A 26,106-nucleotide genomic window follows, 5' to 3' on the forward strand; every position below is an offset into this window, starting at 1 on the left:
GCTGGGGATCTGCAGAATACTAGCTAGGGTGCACCAAGTGCCTACATTCACCAGGTCACACATGTTTTATTTTGGAAAACTAACTTTTTCATTTTTGGTATGATAGCTTGGCAGCAGCATGACTGGATGATACAATTTTATTATGTGGCTGGACTCTCCAATGTATAGGGAGCTGTAGATGGGATCCACATTGCCTTATGAGCCCCTTCTAATAACCCATTGAATTTCCTAAACAGAAAGGGATCCCACTCCCTCAGTGTCCAATTGGTATGTCACGAAGCAATGAATCTTGCATGCCAGTGCCTGCCTTGCTGGTAGCTGTCCTGTGGCATTTCAGTTTGCCGGTTTGTTTTGAGGAAATCTTGCAGCTAGATGTCTGGATAGCTCCTCAGTGACAAAAGCCACCCTTTGCTTTCCTGGCTGTTGAATCCACTGTGAGTGTTTATCTTTGCAGCTGGACACGGTACAGTAAGGCAAATGCAGCCACACGTGTTGCCAGCCAGCAAGAGGAAAATTGGGATACTTAAGGTTTGCTTCAGGTACTTTGATCTCTCTGGAAGGGCTCCTTACATTGTGGTGATTGCTTTTCTCTCATCACTGGAGGCCCCAGTGAAAGAAGGACCTGGAGGCCAACATCAAGGAAGATCTGGAATCTGTAAAATCATCAGTCCTGGCTGCTAATGAAAAGCATTGCCAGATCATCAAAGAAACATTTTCCAGTGATGTCACCCTCTTACCTATGCTTTCTTCACTATATCTTCCCACCATTCTGGACACTCCCATAGCAGAAATACAAGAAAGACAGACTTGGATTTATATAGTGCCTTTCATGTCCTCCGGATGTCCCAAAGTGCCTCACAGCCAATTAATTATTTTTGAAGTGTAGTCACTACTGTTTTGTAGACAACAACCCCCATGTCAAACATTCTCAATTAAGGCCTCAGAACACCTAAGCCACATTACCTCACCAATACCACAGAAGGCCAAGAACATGATAGAACACCAGAACCAGTTCTGAAAACAATACTGCTTTAATTGTTACTCTTGATGCCCAATCCTAATTAAAGCTATTCACCATGCTTCCCCTGGATTCCTTGACGTGCCTTTGTTTAATCTGTCCCAAATGTTACATCCAAAATCTCAGACCTTCTCATTGAAGGCATCACTATTGAAATGAGGTGATTGCTGGACCAGTGGATACCTTCCTCGATTAGCTTACTTAAGATGCCCACTAATAGAGCCAATAACAAGAAGTAGAAAAATTAGTTTGTGTTCTACTAAACCACTTGGCAAAATCTGTTTGAGGTTTCTTGTATCTTGGAGCATCTCCAGCATCTGTTTGAAATTAGTAAAATTACATGTTATGACCACGGTTGGAAAGTTTGAACAAGTGACTTTTAAGTTCCTCTCATGGAAAATTGCAATGCTGGCTTTAATTTTGGCTAGAAGAGTTAATTAACTGGGGAAAAAAATAGTCTGAAAATAAAACAAACTGCCATCAGTAAAAGTGACCATGAAGCTGTCGGATTGTCAGGAAAAACCAAACTGGTTCACTAATGTCCTTTTTAAGGAAGAAAACCTGCCATCCTTATCCATGGCTTTTAATTGACTCTAATCCCACACCAGTATGGATGACTCTTAACTTCCCTCTGAAGTGGCCTGGTAAGCTACTCAGTTGTATTAAACTGCTATAAAGATTTGCAGAGGTTGAGAAAGATGACCCACCACCTCTCAGGGTAACTAGGGATGGGCAATAAATGCTGGCCATTGCAGCAATGCCCACATCCCAAGAATGATTTTTTTTTTTAAAGCCCTTGATGATGAGATTTTGAAGTAGTTCTTGCAAGTTTCTGATAAGTTATTTTTCAACTTTATTCTAACCAAGAAATTGTTCTTGCTATGGTTCAACCTTTCTCCCAATACCTTTTTGACCTTTCTTGCCCAACCTTGCTGTCATGGTAGTGAGGCAGTAATTGTACACAGACTGAAGGCTGGATTTTTCCAACCTCGGCGGGTCCGTGGCGTGTGGGGACCCCGCATCTGTTTAGATCCCGGCCTCCAACATGATTTTCCATTGATGGGGCTTGTTAAGCCCGCCCTGCGAGGTTCCCGGCCAATTAATAGGAAGCGGGTCTGATGTCATTTGATGACACATCATCAGCCGGTTTCCTTAAAGGGACCATGGCCACATTCATTTTGACAGTTGTGCTGTCAGTGTTCTGCAGCATTGAGGTGCTGCAAACACTGACGAGCACTGCACAAAGGTGCATGGCTGCACCCAGGCTCTCCCATATGCTTATGGAGGGAGTCACAGCACACAAGGAGGTTCTCTTCCCTTCTCATGAGCGGAGGACACCTCCCCGGGACACCAATGTAGCCCGGTTGCACATTGCACAGAAGGGCACTTGCAGGGATGTTGTCAGGATAACCTGGCTGCAGTGGCACAAACCTGTCAATGATCACAGTAGATCACAAAATGTTACTGCAAAGCCACACTCAATCACATCCTGCTGCGACACTCAACACATCCCCATCACTCTGCCTTCCCTACCCTACTCCTGCACATCCTTACCCACACCAACTTACCTTACACCTCCACCATTCCCTCTCTATTGACGTTATCACTTCCCCATCTCACTAGCCACCTCTAACACTCATCCTCATCCTTGTCCAATCATTCAAACTAACAACACACAAGGGTAAGCACTTGTGTGCTTTAGCCAATGTGCTTGTAAAGTTTCTCTTACTGTGTAGTCAAGCATTGAAATCTTTATTTTTAACACTTCGCCTTCTTGGGCAGATTTGTGTGCACCTTTGGAAGTGTCTTGGTGAGTTCCAGTGAATGGTGAGACATAATGTTCCCCCCCCCCCCCCCCCTCAATGGTGATGAGTGTGAAAGGAATGGCTTGGTCATTGTAGGAATGCTTTTTGGTGCTGGTGCTATGAAAGTTAAAATCTCCACTCTGCCTTTACTACACGCTTGTCTAATCTCTGCATTTATACAATCTAACACTTCACAGCTACTATCAGGGGGCCTATACACAACTCCTACTGCAGTCTTAAATCCTTTCCTATTTCTTAATTCTACCCATAAAGTCTCCACTGCCTGCTTACCACTCTTTATATCCTCTCTTACCATTGAAGTGATTTCATTCTTAATCACTAAGTCTACTATTCCCCCTCTGCCATTTTTCCTAACTTTCCTGTAGATCTTAAAACCTGGTATATTTAGTTCCCAGTCCTGACCGTCTTGCAGCCATGTCTCAGGAATGGTTACCATGTCATACCCTCCAATTTGAATTTGCGCCTGCAGTTCATTCAATTTATTCCTTATATTCCATGCATTTGTATAAAGAATGCTTATTTAGGCCACACACCCTAGCCTGTCCTTAAGCTTTAATGTGTTACTCACATGTTTCTTATTCTTCTCTCCTGGTTTAATCACTTAACATCTTTTAGTTTTCTCTTTACCTCTAGTGCCTAAAGCACAATTTCTGACTGTTACTCTACTCTCTTCCCTTTTGTGTGTTTTTCACCTGAGCCCTCTGCGTCGTCTCCCCCCCCCCCCCCCCCGCCCCCCCATTTACTACTTAACTTGTGACCGCCCTATTTATCCTTTCCGCTAGGACCCTGGATCTCCGGTGGAGCCCGTCTCAACGGTACAGTTCCTTCCTGTCCCAATACTGGTGCCAGTGCCCCATTAAATGGAACTCCCCTTTCCCACACCACTCCTTTAGCCACGTGTTCACTTCCCTAATCAGCTTGTCCCTATGCCAATTTGCACATGTCTCAGGTAATAATCCAGAGATTATAACCCTTGAGGTTCTGTTCTTTAATTTAGCTCCTAGTTCCTGGTACTCCCCAAACAGGACCTCTTGCCTACTCTTCCCTATGTTGTTGGTCCCAACATGGATCACAATGACTGGATCCTCCCCCTCCCTCCAAAATCCTTTCAAGCCGGTTCGAGATGTTCCCCACCCTGGCACCAGGTAGGCAACATACCATGTTGGACTCTCGATCTTGCTTACAAAGGATGCTATCTGTCCCCCTAATTATAGAATCCCATACAACTACCACATTAGGTTCCAATTGATGGTATTTGCAAAATAGCCACATGGAGCAATACACATACCATTACTGTCTAGTTTTGACTGTTGCATAGGATAATATCTTTCACAGATTAATCCTGAATACTGGTACTTTTGCTCCAACCCTCTCCTGATTTACTGTTCTGCTTTTGGTAGATTCTTGTGATGTATGTTGAATGAAGATGAGTTATCCATCTTGTAGGTTCTTCATTCTCAAAATGATATGCATTCTCCACATATTATCATTTGACCCAAGTGTAGGTTTTGGAGTGTTTGCTTATTATGTTTCAGGTCAAAATAAGCTGCTATTGTGGAGGTCCTGGGACTTTATAGAATGTGAGAGTAAGAAACCATGTACAGCACTACTCATCTCTTGGCACATGGCATCACCTTTTTATTGTACTAAAATTAAATGGTTTGTCTGGAACCAGCCAGGCTAGGCTTGCATCTAACGGTGTGTGCTGGATGCATATCATTACAAAGAAGGAAGACCTTACAAAGTTTGTAACTTACTTTTTATCATAAACTTTAATTTTTATGTGGAAATTGGCTCAAATTACTATAATTTTAAGGCACAGCAGCTATATACCCCATACTTGATAAGAGAATAAGAATGTAGAATTGAAAAACATATTCAGTTCACTCCCTCATTTTATTTTATTTCAGGACTCATTCTGATCATTTTCCTCTCCCAAATCCATACTACTCTCCTCTGTGCTGAATTAATTTCTTTGCAATATTTCAACTGAGTCAGTATGTGCTGCACTGGATGATAAGTCTATTTTATAAGTTGAAGGCTTTAAGAATGAAAATGTTATTCCTTAAATTAATTTTATCTTGCGGCTTCTTCATTCACATGAAGTACTATTCTGTATCCAGTCTTTGAGATGTTTCAATATTTTAAGAACTAAGAACCTAACCTCCATTTTTTCCAGTGAGTATAAATTCATATTCCTTCGCCTCTGTTCATAACTCAGTGACCCAGAATCTAGAATCACCTTTATCCTCTGAATTTTCTCCACTGCCTTTCTATTATTTTATATTTATGCTGACTACAACAGGAGTGTTTGTACAGTGTTACTGTCACTTCTTGGACTTGTTACTTATGTGTCAGTTTGCATACTCTAGCATTTTATTTGGCTTTGCAGCTATTGTCCTATGATTGTTTTCAATATTTGATCTATTATTTGATATTACATAAAGGTTTTATTCTTAATCTGTTATGCAATCTATTTTGCTATTTCAGTCCTCCTATTACTTTACATCTCTCATTATTAAATACATTTGTCCTTGGATCACTGCCATACTCTTCCTATTGGCAAGATACAAAATGATTTTGGAAGAAATTTTCGAATTAACTACCCATTTTATCTCCGATCACCTCAGGCATGTAAAAATCACTAAGTGATGCAAAAAATGTAAAGAAAGGAGAAACATGGGCCGGATATTCCGACCCCCATGGGTGCGTAGGACCCGTCAGGGCTTTGCAAGTGCCGGTTTCAATGTAAATTTAACTATTTTAAATACGTGATTTTAAAAAAATGTATTTAATGTTTAACTTTTTTAAGTGATCCCCATTCATACTTTTGACAGATCTATGCAATGAGAGCTGTCAAAAGTGTGCAGGGGGATTCCCTTCTTTCATTGTTTCCCCATGGCCCACATGATCCCAGGGACGCTTGCGAACCGCATGCGCCCCTGGGCCTCTGTGCATTTTGTAGAGCAGAGGCCCAGGATTAGCAGCCTCTGGACCTACGGAGCCAGCAGGTAAGGGCGTAGATTTTTTCCGATCGGAGGCATCCGCATACAGGAAGCCTCCGATCGGAAAATCCGGCCCATTAACTATTAAAATGGAAGGACTGTGAAATATATATAACGTCTTCTGTGACACTTTCACATCACGTTTCAATTTAGGTCCCTTGCAGTCAGAATCAGGGGAATTTATAATGGAGAACAAAGAAATGGCAGAACCAATTAAATACATACTTTGGTTCTGTCTTCACAAAGGAGGACACAAATAACCTCCCAGAGATGTCGGGGAACATAGGGTCTAATGAGAGGGAGGAACTGAATTAAATCAGTATTTGTAGGGAAATGGTGTTGGGGAAATTGACGGGATTGAAGGCCGATAAATCCCCAGGGCCTGATAATCTACATCCTAGGGTACTTAAGGAAGTGGCCCTAGAAATAGTAGATGCATTGCTGGTCATCTTCCAAAATTCTATAGACTCTGGAACAGTTCCCATGGATTGGAGGGTAGCTAATGTAACCCCACTATTTAAAAAAGGTGGTAGAGAGAAAACGGGGAATTATAGACCGGTAAGACTGACGTCGGTAGTGGGGAAAATGCTAGAGTCCATTATAAAAGATGTAATAGCAGAGCACTTGGAAAACAGTGACAGGATCGAACAAAGTCAACATGGATTTACAAAAGGTAAATCATGCTTGACTAATCTGCTGGAATGTTTTGAGGATGTAACTGGTAGAATAGATAAGGGAGAACCAGTGGATGTGGTGTATTTGGATTTTCAGAAGGCTTTCGATAAGGTCCCGCATAAGAGATTAGCGTGCAAAGTTAAAGCACATGGGATTGGGGGCAAGGTACTGACTTGGATAGAGAACCGGTTAGCAGACAGGAAGCAAAGAGTTGGAATAAATGGGTCTTTTTCCGAGTGGCAGGCAGTGACTAGTGGGGTACCGCAGGGATCGGTGCTAGGACCCCAGCTATTCACAATATATATTAATGATCTAGACGAGGGAACTAAATGTAATATCTCCAAGTTTGCAGATGACACAAAGCTGGGTGGGTGTGTGTGCTGTGAGGAGGATGCAGAGAAACTCCAGTATGATTTGGACAGGTTGGGTGATTGGGCAGATGCATGGCAGATGCAGTATAATGTGGATAAATGCGAGGTTATCCACTTTGGTGGCAAAAACAGGAAGACAGATTATTATCTGAACGGCAATGGATTGGGAAAAGGGGAAGTGCGTAAGCATGCAGGTGCAGCAGGCGGTTAAGAAGGCAAATGGTATGTTGTACTTCATAGCGAGAGGATTCGCGTACAGGAGCAAGGATGTCTTGCTGCAGTTCTACAGGGCCTTGGTGAGACCACACCTTGAGTATTGTGTGCAGTTTTGGTCGCCTTATCTGAGGAAGGATTTTCTTGTCATGGAGAGTGCAGCAAAGATTCACCAGACTGATACCTAGGATGGCAGGAATGACATATGAGGAGAGATTGGGTCGATTAGACTTATATTCGCTAGAGTTCAGAAGAATGAGAGGGGATCTCATTCAAACTTATAAAATTCTAACAGGACTAGACAGACTAGATGCAGGAAGGATGTTCCCGATGGTCGGGGAGTCCAGAACCAGGGGTCACAGTCTAAGGATAAAGGGGTAAGCCATTTAGGACTGAGATGAGGAGGAATTTCTTCACCCAGAGAGTGGTGAACCTGTGGAATTCTCTACCACAGAAGGCAGTTGAGGCCAATTCATTAAATATATTCAAGATGGAGTTAGACATATTTCTTCAGGCTAAAGGGATCAAGGGGTATGGGGAGAAAGCAGGGACAGGGTACTGAATTTGGATGATCAGCCATGATCTCATTAAATGGCGGAACAGGCTCGAGGGGCCGAATGGCCTACTCTTGCTCCTATCTTCTATGTTTACCCATCTTAACCACTTACCTATTCATTATAGAAAATGCTGGGAATGCTCAGTAGGTCAGGCAGCATCTGTGGAGAGAGAGAGAAACAGAGTTCGCATTTCAGGTCGATGACCTTTCGTCAGAACTAGAAAAAGTTAGAGATGTAACAGATTTTAAGCAAGTGGAGGGTCGAGGAAAGAACAAAAGGGAAGGTTTGTGATAGGGTGGAAGGCAGGAGAGATTAAATGACAAAAGGTATGATCGTACAAAGCAAAAGGAGATGATAATGTGACAAGTAAAGAAACAAATGATATGTCTAGACGAGGTGTAAATGGGAATAGCAGAATCCTCAGTAACAGCTGCCATCTGGAAAAATAGGGGCAGAAGTTATGGTCTGAAATTGTTGAACTCGATGTGGAGTCCAGAAGGCTGTAAAGTGCCTAATTGAAAGATGTGGTGCTGTTCCTCGAGCTTGCGTTGAGCTTCGTTGGAACAGTGTAAGAGGCCGAGGTCAGAGTTGAAGGGGAGCGGAGAATTTAAGTGACAGGTGACTGGAACCTCTGGGTCACGCTTGCATACTGAACGGAGGTGGTCCCCAAAGCGGTGACCTAATCTGTGTTTGGTCTCCCCAGTGTAGAAGAGACCGCATCATGAGCAGCGAATACAGTATACTAAATTGCAAGAAGTAGAAGTAAATCGCTGTTTCACCTGGAAGGAGTGTTTTGGGTCCTGGACGGTGGGAAGGGAGGAGGTCAAAGGGCAAGTGTTGAATCTCCTGTGCTTGCACGGGAAGGTGCCATGGGAAGGGGAGGGGGTGGTGATGGTGATTGAAGAGTGGACCAGGGAGTCATGGAGGGAGCGGTCCCTTTGGAATGCTGAAAGGGGAGGGAAGGTGTGTTTGGTGGTGGGATTATGCTGGAGGCGGCGGATGATCCGTTGAATGTGGAGGCTGGTGGGGTGAATGGTGAGGACAAGGGGAACCCTCTCATGGTTCTGGGAGGGAGGGGAAGGGGTAAGAGCAGAAGTGCAGGAAATGGAACGGACACGATTGAGAGCCATGTCAACCACAGTGGAGGGGAATCCTCGGTTGAGGAAAAAAGAAGACACATCGGAAGCACTAGTATGGAAGGTGGGATCGTCAGAACAGATGCGACGGAGAAGCTGGGAGAATGGGCCACAAACCACGGGTATTCTGATTGGGAGGCAGCCATTTGCAGCACTACTTAAAGGGATTATAAGCTGCAGTCGGATAAGGCTGGAAGCAAGTCTGCAATTACTTTTTCTTCATTATTTTTGGGACATTTAAACCTTCAAGGTGCAATTCCTCGCTGTTTGCTGTGCTCTTTACATTATTTTCCTGCCACTTCAATCTGCTGCTCCAACCCCCCTCCCCTCCGCCATCGTTTTAGCCTCCCCTTTAAGGGGGTGCTGTAGGCCCACTGCAGTCTCTACGCTACCGGATTTCCTGCTGTCCCAAACAGCGAGCAGCCTATAAACAGCAGGATTAACGCTGGCAGCTCAATTTCTGTATTTAAATAGGGCCCGATCAGGAAAATCTATTGGGCCTCCTGCCAACGGCATCAGGTGGGTGAAGCAGGCACATCACCTGCCTATTCATTGTATGCCAGAAACTAAAATCGACCCCACCCAGTATTCAATTAACAGCAATTAGACTTCAGAATCTTAAAGGGGACAGTTTCATTTTAGCAGAAGAATAATTGATTTGCATTACATCGTCTTTACAAAACAGTGCATTATCTGGCACCATCAGAAAACAATGGAAGGCGTATTATTTTAATTAAACTACAGCTTAATCAATATATCATCAAACACCAATTAAATTGTAATTCACTGCACCTCTCTGAACTTAACACCAATTTTTTGTGCTCTTAAAACAACAGCTTTATCTTATCAGCTGACTAATACATTCTGACTTGCAACATATAATGCTCCCCTGTTCATTTAAGTGTATCATCTGACTTCTCATGAGCAGTCGCATGAGATATTTACTAAAATATATAAACAGATCTCCCATGGTGTTGCACACGGCGAGCTGGGCGATACGCTGCTCAATAACAACAGGGGTGTTATGCTATGTAACATACAATGTGTCATCAAGGCCATTGATTAACAATGACTGAATAAGTCATGGGAGTGGACAAAATATTCTTGAACGAAGGTAGGTAGATGGTATTTGGCAGCACTTGGTGGAGGATTTTGTAGTTTGGTAGCACTTGGGGGCACTTCTGCAGTTTGGGAGAACTGGTGTGGCGATCCTGATGTCTAGCAGTGTAGAGGTGGGCATCCTAAGGTGGTGTAGCTTCGACATCCTGGAGCTTTAATGGCATAGGAGTGGGGTCTTGGATTTTGGTAGCATTCGGAGGGAGTTCTGTAGTTTGTTAGCACTGGGGTTGGGAGGGCTAAGATTTGGTGCTTTGTGATAGGTATTCTTGGATTTGTAAGTGGTTTGGGGTTGGGGGGGAGGGGGGTCCAGGGATTTAGCAGAACTGAATTTCGAGTACTAGACTTTGGCAGAGATGACTGATATTTGTGATAGATAAAAAGAAAATTTTAGTTAAGCTGGGGGTAGACAAAGCACCGGGGAGTTGAGGGAGGAAATTGAAGAGGCCCTAGTAATTATATTTCAGGGCTCTATTGAGTATGGGTGTGTGCTGGAGGACTGGAGAGTGGCCAGTGCAGTACCCATTTTTTAAAAATGGAGACTGAGCTAATCTGGGTAATTGCAGGCTAATCAGCTTAACATCTGTGGTGGGGGAAATTTTATAATCTTTAATTAAGGATGAAATTGCCACATATCTAGATGAAGAAAAAATAGTTATAAGTAGCCAGCACTGATTTCAAAGGGACAAACCTCACAATTCTTTGAGGAGATAACAGACATGGTAGCTGGGAGAAGTGTAGTGTACATGGATTTTAGGAAAGCCATTGACAAGGTACCACATGGGTGATTATTAGAGTAGATTAAGGGTTATGGAATTAGAGTGGGGATAAGAAACTGGATTACAAACTGGTTAGAAGGGAGAAAACCTGGAGTAGGAGTTGAGGGCAGTTTATCAGTGTTTGGAAGAGAGTAGTGGTGTTACTCAGGGTTCAGTTCAAGGGCTCCTTCTGTTCACTGTGTATATCAATAGTTTGGATATAGACATAGAGGGAATTGAAATTTGCAGATGATGCCAAAATAGGAGGTGTAGTTAATACTTTCAAAGACCAAAGGAAACTACAAAGGGATATTAAGAGGGGGAGGAATGGGCTAAAAAGTGGCAGATGGAATTCAGTGTCAGTAAGTGTGATGCATTTTGGTTTAAAAAAACCCAGCAGTAATTATACTCTGAATGGAAGTAGGTTCGGTACTGTGGCTGAGCAGAGGGACTTGAGGGAACAGGTTCACAGAACATTATGTGCAGCACCTTGAGTGTCCATTCAAGGTGTTTCTGAAAAAGTTGCAATGCTATTTTTCACAGATGATGTGTTAGTGGATTTGTTCAGTGGTCCAATGTGCACTGCTCACCATCTTGAATAATAGGGGGTAACCAGTGGAATAGGATGCTGGTTGCCATCTAGCACAATGTTATAGGTCTGGAAGGCAAGATATAAGTGGTGTCTCTCCCACTCGTCCATTTATAACCGTGTCTGGGCATTTTGGTGTATGCCACCTTCAGCTAAAGAAGGGGTGAAGAACCGTGGTCGTCTTCATCTCCCTTCAAAGTCCCAGTGCAGGTTGACCTTGTGTGTAGGAGGTGGGTAGTAACGGTTCTCTTTCATAGTTGAAAGTTATTCGGCATGCAATAGAAGAACTTCCTGTGTAAGATCCAGGGGGGAAAAAGTAAATAGTTGTAGGGAGGGAAGGCTTCAGTCACTTCAACCTGCTCCTTAGTAGCTTCCTGGTGAGCACATTTATTTGTCAAAAGCTCTTGCATAAGGACCGGGATTAAGCAGTTGGTGATGAGTAAACCTGGTTCTTGTCATTGGACTTGGACTTTTGAAGATCAAGGCAACTGTCCTGTAAAGTTCCTTCTACTACTCTGAAGGTAGACATTAATCATGTAGCTGATAACAGAAGTCGTAGGTTAGTAATAGCAGCAGTTGGAAGGTGTTATTTGGAGGCTGGTCATATGAGCACATGCTCATATAATCAAAGGTCAATGTCTACCTTGATTGAGTTGTGGAGGAGTGAGCAGTTGCTGCAGATCTGCACCTCCAACTCCTGGAACTTAATGGGTTAATGTGTGTTCAAACAGTGATCAGGAGAATGGTGGCAGTGCACTTGCACATTTTATGGTGAGTTATGCTTTTCCTGTTTAGGACAAATTCCTGATACCTGCTGTCTACCTCGTGAGGGCATAAAGTCAAGCTACTCCATTTTCTTATAACCAACTAGTGACTATTCTCGGTGGTGGTGGAGGAGATAAGTTGGGTCACTTTGGGGTTAGGTCAGCTTATGGATCTGTGGATGGAAGATTGGAACTGAGTGTATCCTTTGTGGCAGACTCAGTAAAGGCTTACAGGTGAGCTGTGAGTGACTATCGTTGACATCAAGGCATCATTCGACTGAGTGTTCCACCAAGGAGGCCCAACTATCTTCAGCTGCTTCATCAATGACCTACCCTTCATCATAAAGTCAGAAGTGGGTCTGTTTGCTGATGATTGCGGTGTTCAGCTCCATTTGCAATTGCTCAGATGATGAGGCGGTCCATGCCCGCATGCAGCAAGACTGGATGGCTTGGACTGATAAGTGGCAAGTAGCGTTTGCGTCACACAAGTGTCAGGCAATGACCATCGCCAACAAGAGAGCCTAACCACATCCCCATGACATTCAATGACCTTACCATCGCTGAATCCCCCACCATCAACATCCTGGGGGTCACCATTGACCAGAATCACAGCTGGGCCAGCTACATAAATGCCGTGGCTACTGGAGGAGGTCAGAGGCTGGGTATTCTGTGGCAAGTGGCTCACCTCCTGACTGCCCAAAGCCTTTCCACCACCTACAAGAAACCAATCAGGGGTGTGATGGAATACTCTCCACTTGCCTGGGTGGGTGCAGCTGCAACAATACTCTAAGCTCAACGACATCCAGGACAAAGCAGTCTACTTGATCGGCACCCTATCCACCACCTTAAACATCTCCCTCCACCATGGCTGCTGTGTGTACTAGCCACAGGATGCACTGCAGCATCTCGCCAAGGCTTCTTCGACCGCACCTCCCAAACCTGCAATCTCGACTACCTAGGGAACGGAGTTTGTGGCGAGGACCAAAGACAATGGCTTGGGACTTTCAAATATTTAATTGGAAGTAATTTCTGTTCATCCAATACTGGACTCGGGTTTCTGTACAAATTCAGTGGGAAAGGGATGGTCACTGTTCCATCTAATGTGCTCGTTTATGCCCATCAGTTCAACCTTTAACTATCTATACACTTCTGGGTCTGAGTACCATTACTTTGGCCGCTGGCCGCACTGCTCCTGATCCGCCACTATGCTCGCTGCAATGTATTCTAATTAGTTTTCCAGCAAATTGTGTTGTAAATTTGCTAATGTTGGATTGGGGAGCACAACATTCTAACTTGGGATGTTCAGCTCCAGTATTGTTATTGGAGCGAATTCCAGGCCATAATGTTTAGAAATAAACATGAACATAGCAATAAACTCAACTTCTAAAGAAATTCTTGCATTTTAATTGCGAGACAAAAATGTGTTGTCCATAGGGTTTCTCAAATGCTCTAGGCCCAAGGTCTGATGCTTGCTATATAGACAGTACAGTATATTAATTCTTTTGCATCATGTTTATCACCGATGCTGTTGTAAGAGATTTAGCAAAAACAAATTACACTATTTCCTCTATTACTTAGAAGCCCTGTGGAGCTGTGAAACACACACACTCTATCACATTACTTGTTACTAATGCCTTTTTCTATTATCTCATTGGATTGTTCTTTTACTAGTTATCTGAGTATCTATTTTCAGTAGATGGCACCCTGCTTTGTACAGTGCAAAACTGTACAGAAGCAAATGAAGCAGCTGGTATGTAATTACATGTTATGAAGAGGCATGTTATTTAAAAATATAAAATAAGAATTGCTGCTGAGTTGCATAGAATGGGGCTATATACTCACTGACTATAATGATTTGCAGTTAATAAAGTTACATTAATATGTCTGAAATTGATGACTATGAAAAAGGAATCTTCAGTGCAGTTTTCCATACATTGTCATTTATTTTCAAGATCTTTGTTTTCAAGGCAATTAATAAAATAATATAAAGTAGACCTATTTTACTGCCATCAAATATTGCTCTGCCTTCTGTGTGGCCTCAGTTTGCTATTGTATCATGCGATCTATCTGTTCCAAAGTTCCCTTCCTGCCATTTGTGTTGTGTAGAGCAGAACACTATGTATTCTTTTCTTGCAAAATACTCATGCTATTTAGACATAAAGGTTATTATCATATTACATGCAGTTATTCAAAGCACTTGGGTATTGAGCTATTTAGGGCAAAATACAAGTGTCAAAGTATTTCTTCTGATTTATTTCAAGTTATTCACAATTTTAAATAACTGAGCTGTTGCATCAAAATTTAAAATGATATTTAATAACAAGTACATTGGCACATTGTCTTTGTGCCAATTTAATGGCCTGATTATATTCAACATTTTCAAGTCTCTCTCAGTTAATCCACTTTGAGTTCTATTTGAACTTCTATAATTTACAAAGAAATCGAAAGACATATTTATTTAATTTGCCAATTTTCTTCCCTACTTTCCTGAAGACATTGCAGGCTTGCTGGGACAGTTACACAAGTCCCGGGTACCCTCTGGTGCCTCATCAAGTGGCCATTATTTATGTGTTAGTTTTACAGTGAGTGTCAGGATGCTGTTCAACTATTCAACCATTGCAGCTGAGCCCAATTAAGTCCTCTCCTTACATCCTCACACGTGCATTTCCAGCAGGAGTCACTGGATAACAAGAGCCGTAGCCAATTTTGCCCTCCCTAACCTCTCCAGACGAGTTCACTGAGGCATTGGAGGACAGTTCTCAGTTTAAATATAGTTTCTGCATTGTTTTTCTGGGGGTTGCAGGGAATCCCAATGGGAAAACTATTTGGTCTTGTACTTGCTGCAAGGTTGTGTCTAAACCAGTGCATGTGTATCTGTGGAGTTTTTTATTGACTTTAATTAACTGTGATATGAATAGGGAGCTGTTATTGCGTTGCCCACTTGCATCACTTAAATACATGTATGGAGTGCTGCTTTCTGGAGTCCCACTTGGGACAGTTTATTCTCGACAGTCAGCTCTTCTCAATTGGTAGAAATTAAATGGTGGGCTACTGTACCAGCAGAATTAGGTTTTAAAAATATATAGGCAAGTTAAAAAGCAGGCATTACACGAGAAGCCATTATACTGCCACTGGTGCAAAATGAAACAAAGCACTGGCATTTCCTCCAATAGCAGCCTGCACTGGCAGCTTTATACTGTTTTGGCACTATGTGAGGAAAATGTTGGTCTAGCACCGATGCCAAAGATAAGGTACAAAGACAGCATAAGTCAGTGAACATTTATTAGTAGTTTGCAATACAAGATTCGCTTATAAATTGCACCCTCCTGGGAGCAGTTACAATCTGCATTTTATATTCTGTCAAGTACAGTATTTAGCAAATACATATGTTTCAGTAGCTCTAGATAAATGTTCTGTCTGCACCTAAGCAGACTTAATGTGCAATTTACACCAACTGCTAGTTACATACATCAAGCAAAATGTTTATTAACAACAGGAAGTGGTGCTATTACACTTAAAATTAGGATATTAATATGCATTGATGCTGACCCAGCTATGCAGTTAGAATTCATGTACTTGGCTGCATAGCAAGTTTAAAGAATAGTTCAAATCAATGCACTTAAGATATCACATGGTTACTAAATTTTTACTTTCCTGACCCAATGCACCAATTATGTGCGATAGCAAGTAAAACATGCTGTGTACCAAACCATTTAATACTTGTATGCTCTGTAGCCCTCCTATATACTGAAATGATTGTGATACATGAAAATGCAAGTGTATGTGTGTGAGATGTATAAAAATTAACCATAAACATCTCTGGACTTTATGAAACTGTTGAATAATAGAGTGCATTACTCTTATTGATCATGTTATTGAGTATTTTTCTAATGCAAATTAACTAGTGAATAACTTTAATCAATTTGAGAAGCTATCTTTTGGACATACATGTGTGCATTTATTGTTGTTGAGTCGTTGTTTTAGAAAAAAACTATCCTGCAAAATGGGTATTTTGAGCTGATTTCCTATACAGTACTGAGGTAGCTAAAAGGTTGATCAGAATATATTTTTTCTAGACTGCCATAAGGGCTGATTATTCTGCTAAAGCTGTTGCATTATAATCTGACTTTTATAGACATATGGTGTGTTTTTCATTTACACAGCACGTTCAGTAATGAAAAATGTCTCCTCTCTCCTGCAGCCTGTGTGGAATCCTTACCACAATAAAGAGGGTGATTTACTGCATCAAGCATCCAAAGACTCTGACCTGAACCTAAACTCCAAAATCTGTGAATTCTGTCAGGCAGTCTTCCCAGCAGGCACCACATCTAGGGAAGACTTCCTCCGGCATCTTAATTCACACTTTGAAGCTGTCGCTAAAAATGGATATTAATGCTTGTATATTTCCACATCGAGATGAAGAAACCAGCCTTATGAACTTAACATGTATGCATGATGTACAAAATAGTTCTTGTTAGTGTGGAATTGTAAATATCAAAAGGACATCTGTGAACTGAAGGCTGGAACAAATAGCATATTTTGGGGGGGTTTTATTGAAAGAACCTTTTTTCCTTCTACAGTGAGAAAAATGGCTGACTATTAATAAATATAGTATGCAGTTATTCACTTTTTCCAGCATACACTCTGGCTAAAGTTAATTTGAAGCTAATAGTCCTACCGTACAAGGGTCATTTTGTGTCTTTTACAGTGACACAGAATTGGAGTACAGGCTGACTATCCCTTATCCGAAAACCTTGGGACCAGCTGTGTTTCGATTTTCGGATTTCAGAAGGTATTATTTCAGACTGGGAAACTCTGAACATTAAATTAATTTGGTAATTAGTATTTGTATTTAATATAAATTTTTAAAGTTCAGGCTACCTCTTGCGACTGTTGCGTATCTCATTCCCCTTCCTGCTTCTCTGTGCTGCCGCTCACAGTCTGTTTACAGCTCCCCCTACTCCGTATCTGAATTCCTTGACTTAGCGGGGGTCTGTGGCTCGACTGCCACCGCCAGTTGTGGGAAAGCCGGATATCGGCTGACTCCTACGCTAAGCTGGCCCGCAAATCAGGTCAGAAAAGCATCGGCCGCGTCGGGTCATGTTTGGCGCCACTCGGGTTATGTCGTGCGCACAACTTACGCTCCACAAAAAAACTTGAGGTTTTTGGTTTTCAGAAGTGCAGATAAAGGATAGTCTACTTTTATTCGAATTGCAGGTCATTCAAATCAGTATTAAAAAATTGGCAGATCACTGAGTGGAGTTCTAGTATTGTCTGCATAGTGAGAAAGAAAAGCTGGTAGCATAAATACAGTAATTGTTATTAACACTGCAATCATTTTACATTAAAAAAATTGTTATGGGATTGCTTCTTTCGTTTTTTTTTACTTTTGTTGAAGTTTCTGATATTCCACTTTTCTCACTTAGTGTCAACATCAAAAACTTTCACTATTCTTCCGCAACATGCCTTAACTCGAACCTCAGAACTAAAACCATTATTGTACTATTGTGATATTTTCACTTCCTGCATTAGTTTGAAGTTGTGTGATGCAGCCAAATTAACGTCAGTTAGTACAGAATTATGAACAGTTTCATGTTATGAGCTTGCTCCCTGTTTTACGTGATTGAGACTGTCTAAAATAATTTCTTGAAGCCATCAGAAAGAGGTGTTGTTTCTCACATTGCTTCAGGCTGTTTGGTAGATGAATGCCAAATCCCACACAATAAGAAATACTGTATCTGAAATTCCAGTAGGTAATCTACCTTAGTTGAAAACTAGCATCTGAATCTGCTGCCCCTTCCTAACACACATACATTGGAAAATAGAATTGGAATCTATCCTTCATGTCTAATGTTTATAAGATGCCGAAAGTAGCTCACCTTTGGACTGTTCCACATAACCCAATTCAAATTATATCAATAGTTACCCCAGCCAATTAAATCACCACAGACCCTCGGTACAAAACTGAGTGGAGTGTAATTAATTCCCACTTGCCAGAATCATCAAAGATGAAGTTGGATACAGAGATGCATTTACTAAAAGTAACAACATCTATGATAACACATTACCATCACAGAGTGGAGCTTTGAGGACTGAGTCCCTAGACTTGGTTTTTCTACAACAAACTGGCTCCGTAAACTCTCTCCCACTTCCTCCACTCTCATCTCAAATACCAAGTGCATAACCTTAAATACTTTAGTTTACCTCTAAGGAAGCCCACTTAGGGGACATATCTATTAATGACAAACCAAGATGATCAATTCAGTCACATGGATCCTTTTTCAAGATGTGATTCAACTGAAGAGGCAGGTGTTAGAAACTATAATTCTCAAATTTTAATTTGTTTCATGCAGAACAGGACTCCTATTAGGTGTTACACCTCTTCTCTCTTTCTCAGTCCCTAAACCATTTCTGATATCAGGATTTTCAAGGTTTTTTATTGGGTTGTTACTCTTCTCCATTCAAATCCAGTTGAAGATAACACGAGTCTTAATTCGGAGCACATGATGATACTAATGTATGTATCTTGTTTGTGCCTCAGATTTCCCAGTATATAAAGATTAACCCTTTTAGTTTTCCCAGCTAACTCTAATATATCCAGGCTGATCATATGATTTGTCCAGAATGCCACTAGTGTTCCTACAGGGCTGCATTCAAACCCCTGTCTAAAGATGTTGTGATCTAACCCACGTGTGCCATGTAGTTCTTTATATTGCATAATTTGTACTTTTCATTTCCTGTTTATATAGTTGTATTATTTTAATGAAATGTACAAAAATTGATGTTGAGGGGATAAGATACTGAGAATCATGTTAAGTTTTAGACCGAGAGTCAATTCCTTTTTGAATAATTAGTTTTAATTCATTGACTACTATGAAACTGAAGTCGGCATAATAGACTGTGTTCATGTTCATTGGGCATTGTTTACGCTACAACTCAGGTTGTGGACAAGTATGTGTAATTCTTTGATTCTTTTTATGTGTGCAGATCAACATTGTGTTTTAGCAATAGTAATCAAGTCAGGAAAAGCCTGCAGATGAAGTACTTTAACCATCGTGGAATGTAAAATTATGAATTTTACAGTTTAAAAAAATTATATAAAAACCTTGTTTACATAGGTTCCTGTTTAATGGCAGTGTGACCTCCAGGATGACTGTTCCTATATCACCATGCCTGTCATGGAGTGTTTAAATTTAATTAATGTAATTGATGCTTCACCTTTTCTATATTCTACTTCCCACATTGAAGAAGTTTGGCAACTCTGATTGGCTTCAGGAATGAGAGTTTTGTGTTGTATGTTTGAATCTTGGATGGCTATCTTCATAAATTGGTACTTTTTAATGAAAGGAAGGACTTCAAATTATATGTGAATATTATTTTTCTAGATTTGTTAATTTAAAGTTGGGGTGCAAATAACTGGGAATGTTGTGATCGCATCTTCCCCATAGAAAAGCACATTCTAAACAGATGCCCAATAAAGGGCTGCTCCCCCATATTACATGCAGACATTTATTTAAGTAACTGATATTTATTTCTTTATATACATGCAGACCAATTTTTCAAAAACTTATTTCATTGCTTCTGAGAAGGAGTCTCATGATTTTCTTTCCAAATCCCGCCCCGACTTCCACACCCCAGAACACTTCCTTGCAACAACGTAATCTCTAATTTACCACGGGCAATGCTAAGACAGATCTTTCAATCTGTTAAAAGGGTATTAAAAGAAATTGTAGTTGAATTAGTCATAATTTTCCAACTCTCCCAATTCAGGAATTGTGCCTTTGGATTGGAAAATTGCAAATGTCATTCCATTATTTAAGAAGGGATGGTGGGAGGTGCAAGCTAACTACAGACCTGTCAGTTTAACATCAATTGTGGGGACGTTAAACTGGAAATCTATCATCAGAGACGGACTGACTGAGCACTTGGACAAGTATCAGCTGATCAAAGAGAGTCAGCATAAATCTGTGAATGGTAGGTCATGTCAGACTAATCTAGTTGAATTTTCTGAGGTCAACTAGCATGATAGGGGAGTGTCTGTTGATGTTGTCTATATGGACTTCCAGCAGGCATTTGATAAGACTTTGCACAGAGATTATCAAAAATCAGAATGTACAGAATTGGAGGTAACGTGATGTGGGTCAGTAATTGGGAGGTAGGCAACAAGAGAGTAGGGATAAAGGGATTGTTCTCTGATTGTCCTTGGTCGGACCCCATCTGGAGCACTGTGTTCAGTTTTGGGCACTGAACCGCAGGAAATATATAATGGCACTGGAGAGCGGGTACAGCGCAGATTCACCTGAATGATACCAAGGCTTGAAGGGTTAAATTATGAGGACAGGTTGCATAAAATTGGCTTGTATCCCTTGACTTTAGAAGATTGAGGTGATCTAATCACGTTGTTTAAATGATAAAGGGATTTGATTGGGTAGATACAGAGAAGCCATTTCTCTGGTGGAATTAAGAACAAGAGGACATTATCCTAAAATTAGAGTTGGGCCATTTAGGAGTAAAATCAGGAAGCACTTTTTCACACGAGGATAGTAGAAATCTGGAACACTCCCCTAAAAGGCTATGGATGTTGGGTCAATTGAAATTTTCAAGACTGAAATTGATCGATTATTATTAGGTAAGGTTATCGAGGGATCTGGAAAAAATGCAGGTACTGTAAATGGAGTTGATGTACAGATCAGCTACTATCCTATAAGATATTTGCTGTTTTATGAAAGTTGCCTGGCCAAACTGGTTTTCTTTGTTTGATGTTGGTTCCTGTATCCAGGAATTAATTGCATTGGAAGATAACTTGATGTTTTGAGATGCTAATGAGAGTTTGTAAACTAATAGAAATAATTGATTATTGCTATTCTGTCCCATCAGGAAACATTTTGCAAGGGAGACAATTGGATGTATTAAATTTAACACCTGTAAAACGTTAATTGCCTTCCCCTTGGGAAGAATTTATTTGATTTTCAAATGTGCCAGCTTAGACTTCAAAGCAAAGATGGAGAGATATCTGGGTTCATTCCCTGCTTTGCACAGCCGATTCCATGTATGACTGTTAAAAACAGGGTCCATAGCTTCATCACACTATGTAATGTTTCATTAGAGACTTGATTAAAGTTTACTGAAGAGAACTGCTAAGTTTTTGGATTTGTCATTGCTTTGAAACAAATTATGTATCTTGATCTGTTCTTGTGCTTCTGTGTAATTATCTTGTAAATAAAAATGGCTATTCGTTTTAGCCTGAATGTATTAGTTTGATGGTGTGGTATTTTCTGCCTTTTTGGAGTGGACAGCAGATCATGCTGGACAGTCATCGTGATCTCCAATGTATAATCCTGTGGCAAAATGGGAATTGTTAGTCCTGCGGCACACTGTCTCATTCATGTTGTGCATAAGGGTCCAAATTTCAGTTCATAGGTGTGGGTCTGCTTATGAAAACTGCTGCCTTGTTATATAAGTTAAAAATGTGTGAGCTCAAATTGCAGCAGCACCATATTTTGGATGAGACATTAAACTGAAGCCCCAACTGTTCAATAGTTCCAGTGAATGTTAAAAATCCTATAGCATTATTTGAAGAGCAAAAGGTTCTCTTAGTATCTTAGACAATATTCTTCTCTCAACCAGCACCACCAAAAAACACCGATTAGCTGGTCATCTCATTGTAGGATCTTATGTGCAAATGGGGGAGGTTGTGGGATGGGGACCCCTATTGGTAAATGGCTAGGGAGGTGGTCTGCACCACTGGTGTCACCTGACTTTTCCTTCTACCATACTCCTGGGCCACTGGACTCTTCTCTGCTTTGCCAGATTTTCCAATCGTCCCTCTACTATTCTGCTGTAACTATTTACACATCCTCTGGGCCTCAAATACATCTCTTATTTCTCTAATTTATCTCATTACTGTCTCCTTTTTGTCTTGCAGCATTATCACTTCTGCCATTTGATCATCATCTGTCTTCTACCTTACCACAAGCCATTTTTTCTCCCCACTTCCCCTCTGTTCTTCCTTATAAGCTGATCTTTTGTCAGAACAGGGAGATGTTACAGAAGGTCATTGACCTGAAGCGTTAGCCCTACCTCCCTCTCTCCACAGATGCCTGACTGACCTGACTGTTTACACAATTTTCTGTTTTTATTTCAAGGTTTCCAACATCTGCAGTATTTTCCTACTCCTGGCCTGCCTAAGATTTACCTTATGCAGCACAGACATGTGGTTGAAACTGTGATTGCCTCGTCTGTATGGCCAAACCATGGCCCTCTTTACTGTACCCACATCCCAAAAAGAAATTTCAAGTGTATATTTCTTAATCCCTGAATTCACCATATTCCATTTAATACCTTGTTTAGTACTTAATATGCATTTGGACTAAACCCACGTACATGTGCTTATAGGTTCATGAAGCCATTATCTCTTCTTCTTAGGCAGTCCCTCGGAACCGAGGATGACTTGCTTCCACATTAAAAATGAGTTCGCCGGTGACTGATGAGTCCAATGCGGGACCTACAGTCTCTGTCACAGGTGGGGCAGACTGTGGTTGAAGGGGCGGGTGGGTGGGGTGCTTGGGTTGACGCGCGCTCCTTCCGCTGTTTGCGCTTGGCTTCCGCTTGCTCCCGGCGAAGAGACTCGGTGTTCGGCGCCTTCCCGGATGCTTCTCCTCCACTTTGTGCGATCTTGGGCCAGGGATTCCCAGGTGTCGGTGGGGATGTTACACTTTTTCAAGGAGGCTTTGAGGGTGTCCTTGAAGCGTTTCCTCTGCCCACCTGGAGCTCTCTTGCTGTGTCAGAGTTCCAAGTAGAGCGCTTGTTTTGGGAGTCTCATATCGGGCATGCGGACGATGTGGCCCGTCCATTGGAGCTGATTGAGCGTGGTCAAAGCTTCAATACTGGGGATGTTGGCCTGAGCAAGAACACTGACGTTGGTGTGCTTATCCTGCCAATGAATTTGCATTACCTTTAACTGTAACTGTTTTTCTCTCTTTGGCTGAAGAAATACCAAAAAATAAATGGTGAAAAAAGCATTTATGCCCATGGAAACGTCATGCATGTGATAATTATTCAACCAATCTGCTGATTGGCCAGAGAAAATAGGGGAGAACTGCGTGGGAATGTGAAAGCAGTTCGGAAAAATTACTGCTTTTTTTTCCCCAAGTGTGCACGATTTAGGTGTTGTGTACACACACTTGTTTTCCTCTTATCACTCAGAACTGCTCCAGACGTCTAGATAGAGTCTGAGCCAATTTGGGAAATTCCAAGTTTAGTTTATAAAACCCAGTATCCATTTTGTAAATGAAATAATTCATCAGCTTTTCATTCATGGACCTCGATCTAGTACAAATTCAATTGTTAAAAAGAAAATGTGTCTTCTGCCCACTGTAATGGACAACACGATGATTAACTGCCTTTTAAAGTTTTTTAATTTTTCTCAAGATGTGGATGATGCTGGAAAGGCACATTTATTGCCCATCCCTAGTTGCCCAGAGAAGGTGTTGAGGGTCACTTCAGTGGGCATTTAGAGCCAATTGTGGGATTAGTAATAACTACTGACTAATCAACCTACCACATTCGTGCTTGGTCCTCCTGGAATCACATGTAGGCCAGACTGGATAGTGGTGACATTCCCTTTCCTGAAGGATAATAGTGAACCAGTTGGATTTCTCCAACAGAACAGCAGCTATTTATGGTTATTCTTCTGGTACTAGGCCCATAAATTACCAGATTTATTGAATTCACTTTCACAACTTGTCAGGTTGGGATTATGAACTCATGGCCTCTAGGTTGCAACTTCCGTTCTATAACCACGAGGCCACTCTACCCTAATATTGTTCTACTGACATTGTTATAGCCCTGAGAATGATGATGATGTAGAATTAAGCATGAATTGGGTGATAGTTAAAATTGAATTTTTTTTGCTCTGATGCTCAACCTCAACTGCAAGGGGCTAAAATAAATTTTCAATGATACACATATTATGTATTCTGTCTGAATGCATGTAATTGTTCCAGCAATGATAAAACAATTTAGATTCTTATACTAATACAGTAAAATGTGCGCAAAACTTTGAGAATAATGTGCAACAAGGAACCGGGTGATTTTTTTTCTGATGAATTATATTTTTTTAATCTGGAAACCTAAATACAGGTATAAAATTGATAGAGGATAAGCTTTTAATATCTTGAATGTTTTAATACCTATATATATTTCTAATTACCAACTCTTCTGAATAATTGAAAAGTGCATCAATAATATAGTTCCTTTCACCATATTTAGTTCACAATCCGCATTTTGTGCACCCTTTCTGCACAGTATTGAAACCAAGTTGTTTTGCAGAATGTGTTTGAATATGTTTGCTCTAGTTTTATTCTATTTGAAGTATGAACACTGACGAATAGCAAAAGTAGATTCACTTCTTTACCCTTCCTTCCACCCCCCAAGAATTTTCTGCATAACCCATTCCCACCCAAACTGTTAAATTACAAGGGAATTATAGGAATCTGCTTGCAGCATTATTTATGAAGACAGCATCAAAATAAAGTGCTGAGATTGGTTTATATTTCTAGTTCCTGTTTAACAAAACTCAAAATGCCAATGTCTGTAGAGAAAATTAGCAGGTAACATGCAGAATATAATAAAATGTTAATTAAACATTTCTGGCATTTTGTGTAAGCACTGGATATTAAAATTTCACTTTTATGTTTGATAAACTGCCTGGTTGTTTTCCCCTTCCCAATGATTACTGACCTGTGGTGATATTACTGAGTGAATATTGATGTGTGCCAAATTATTTAAGCTGTCTTCTACAATAATTGAAAATATAATTGATGTAACATTCTTAAAGTTCATGAAACAATGTGTGCCTTTTTTTAAGGATATGAATTCCCTCCCAGTGTATCTATCCCCTGCAGCTGTAAGGATGGGTGGCAACTTGCTCCCAGGCATCTGTCTTTGGTGGTCTGAGCAACCTTCTTGAAGAGGAGTGAGAATACTACAAGCATAATTCTCTCTGAAATAATTTCATTTTCCCTTCCTCTGATGACAATAGAGCTTCTGGAGGAAAGCTCATAGTACTGAGTAGGTTACCATATTTTAGTGTAACAGATATTTTTATTAATAGCAATTTTAATCTTTTGTTACACGGCAGTTACTTAGTATGGTTGTAAATATCAAATCAATTTAGTAACGACAAACTTACTACCAATTTAGCATCATTACATCTGATATACTAGAAGACAGACTAGATGCAGGAAGGATGTTCCCGATCGCCGGGGAGTCCAGAACCAGGGGGTCACAGTCTAAGGATAAGGGGTAAGCCATTTAGGACAGAGATGAGGAGGAATTTCTTCACCCAGAGAGTGGTGAACCTGTGGAATTCTCTACCACAGAAGGCAGTAGAGGCCAATTCATTAAATATATTCAAGAAGGAGTTAGATATATTTCTTAAGGCTAAAGGGATCAAGGGATATGGAGAGAAGGCAGGGACAGGGTACTGAATTTGGATGATCAGCCATGATCTCATTGAATGGCGGAGCAGGCTTGAGGAGCCGAATGGCCTACTCTTGCTCCTATCTTCTATGTTTCTATATATCCCCTCTATCATTGTGAGATAATCATAACTGCCTCTGAATCAGAAGGTTGTGGGTTCAAGTCCTTCTCCAGAGACATGAGCACAAAAATCTAGCCTGACACTCCAGTACAGTACTGAGCGCTGCACTTTCGGAGGTGCCGTCTTTCGGATGGGACATTAAACTGAGGCCCCATCTGCACTCTCAAGTGGATGTAAAATATCCAATGGCACTATTTCGAAGAAGAGCAGGTGAGTTATCCCTGGTGTCCTAGCCAATATTTATCCCTCAATCAACATCACTTTAAAAAAAAAAAAAAAAATTATCTGGTCATTAACACATTGCTGTTTTTGGGAGCTTTCTGTGTGCAAATTGGCTGCTGCATTTCTTACATTATAACAGTTACTACACTTTAAAAGTTCTTCATTGGCTGTAAAGTGCTTTGGGATGTCCTGAGGTTGAAAGGTGCTATATAAATGCAAGTCTTTTTTATATTATAAGTGAAGCTATCTAGAT

At 41.0% G+C, this 26,106-nt stretch overlaps 1 protein-coding gene across 4 annotated transcripts in view; it reads left to right on the forward strand.

Annotated features, from left to right (window-relative positions):
• Nucleotides 1-21,280, forward strand: part of tank (TRAF family member-associated NFKB activator) — a 77,182-nt gene extending 55,902 nt beyond the window's left edge. For all 4 annotated transcript variants that reach the window (XM_085986407.1, XM_085986406.1, XM_085986408.1 and 1 more), the window contains one exon: nt 16,230-21,280. In XM_085986407.1, the coding sequence (XP_085842533.1) occupies nt 16,230-16,421 (192 nt within the window). In that variant the 3' untranslated portion in view covers nt 16,422-21,280. The remainder of the gene's footprint in view (nt 1-16,229) is intronic.
• Nucleotides 21,281-26,106: the final 4,826 nt, after the last annotated feature.

This window comes from Somniosus microcephalus, chromosome 4 (genome assembly GCF_052327205.1).
Source record: "Somniosus microcephalus isolate GS21.2 chromosome 4, FLI_Smic_1.0, whole genome shotgun sequence".
Classification (NCBI taxonomy): Eukaryota; Metazoa; Chordata; class Chondrichthyes; order Squaliformes; family Somniosidae; genus Somniosus; species Somniosus microcephalus.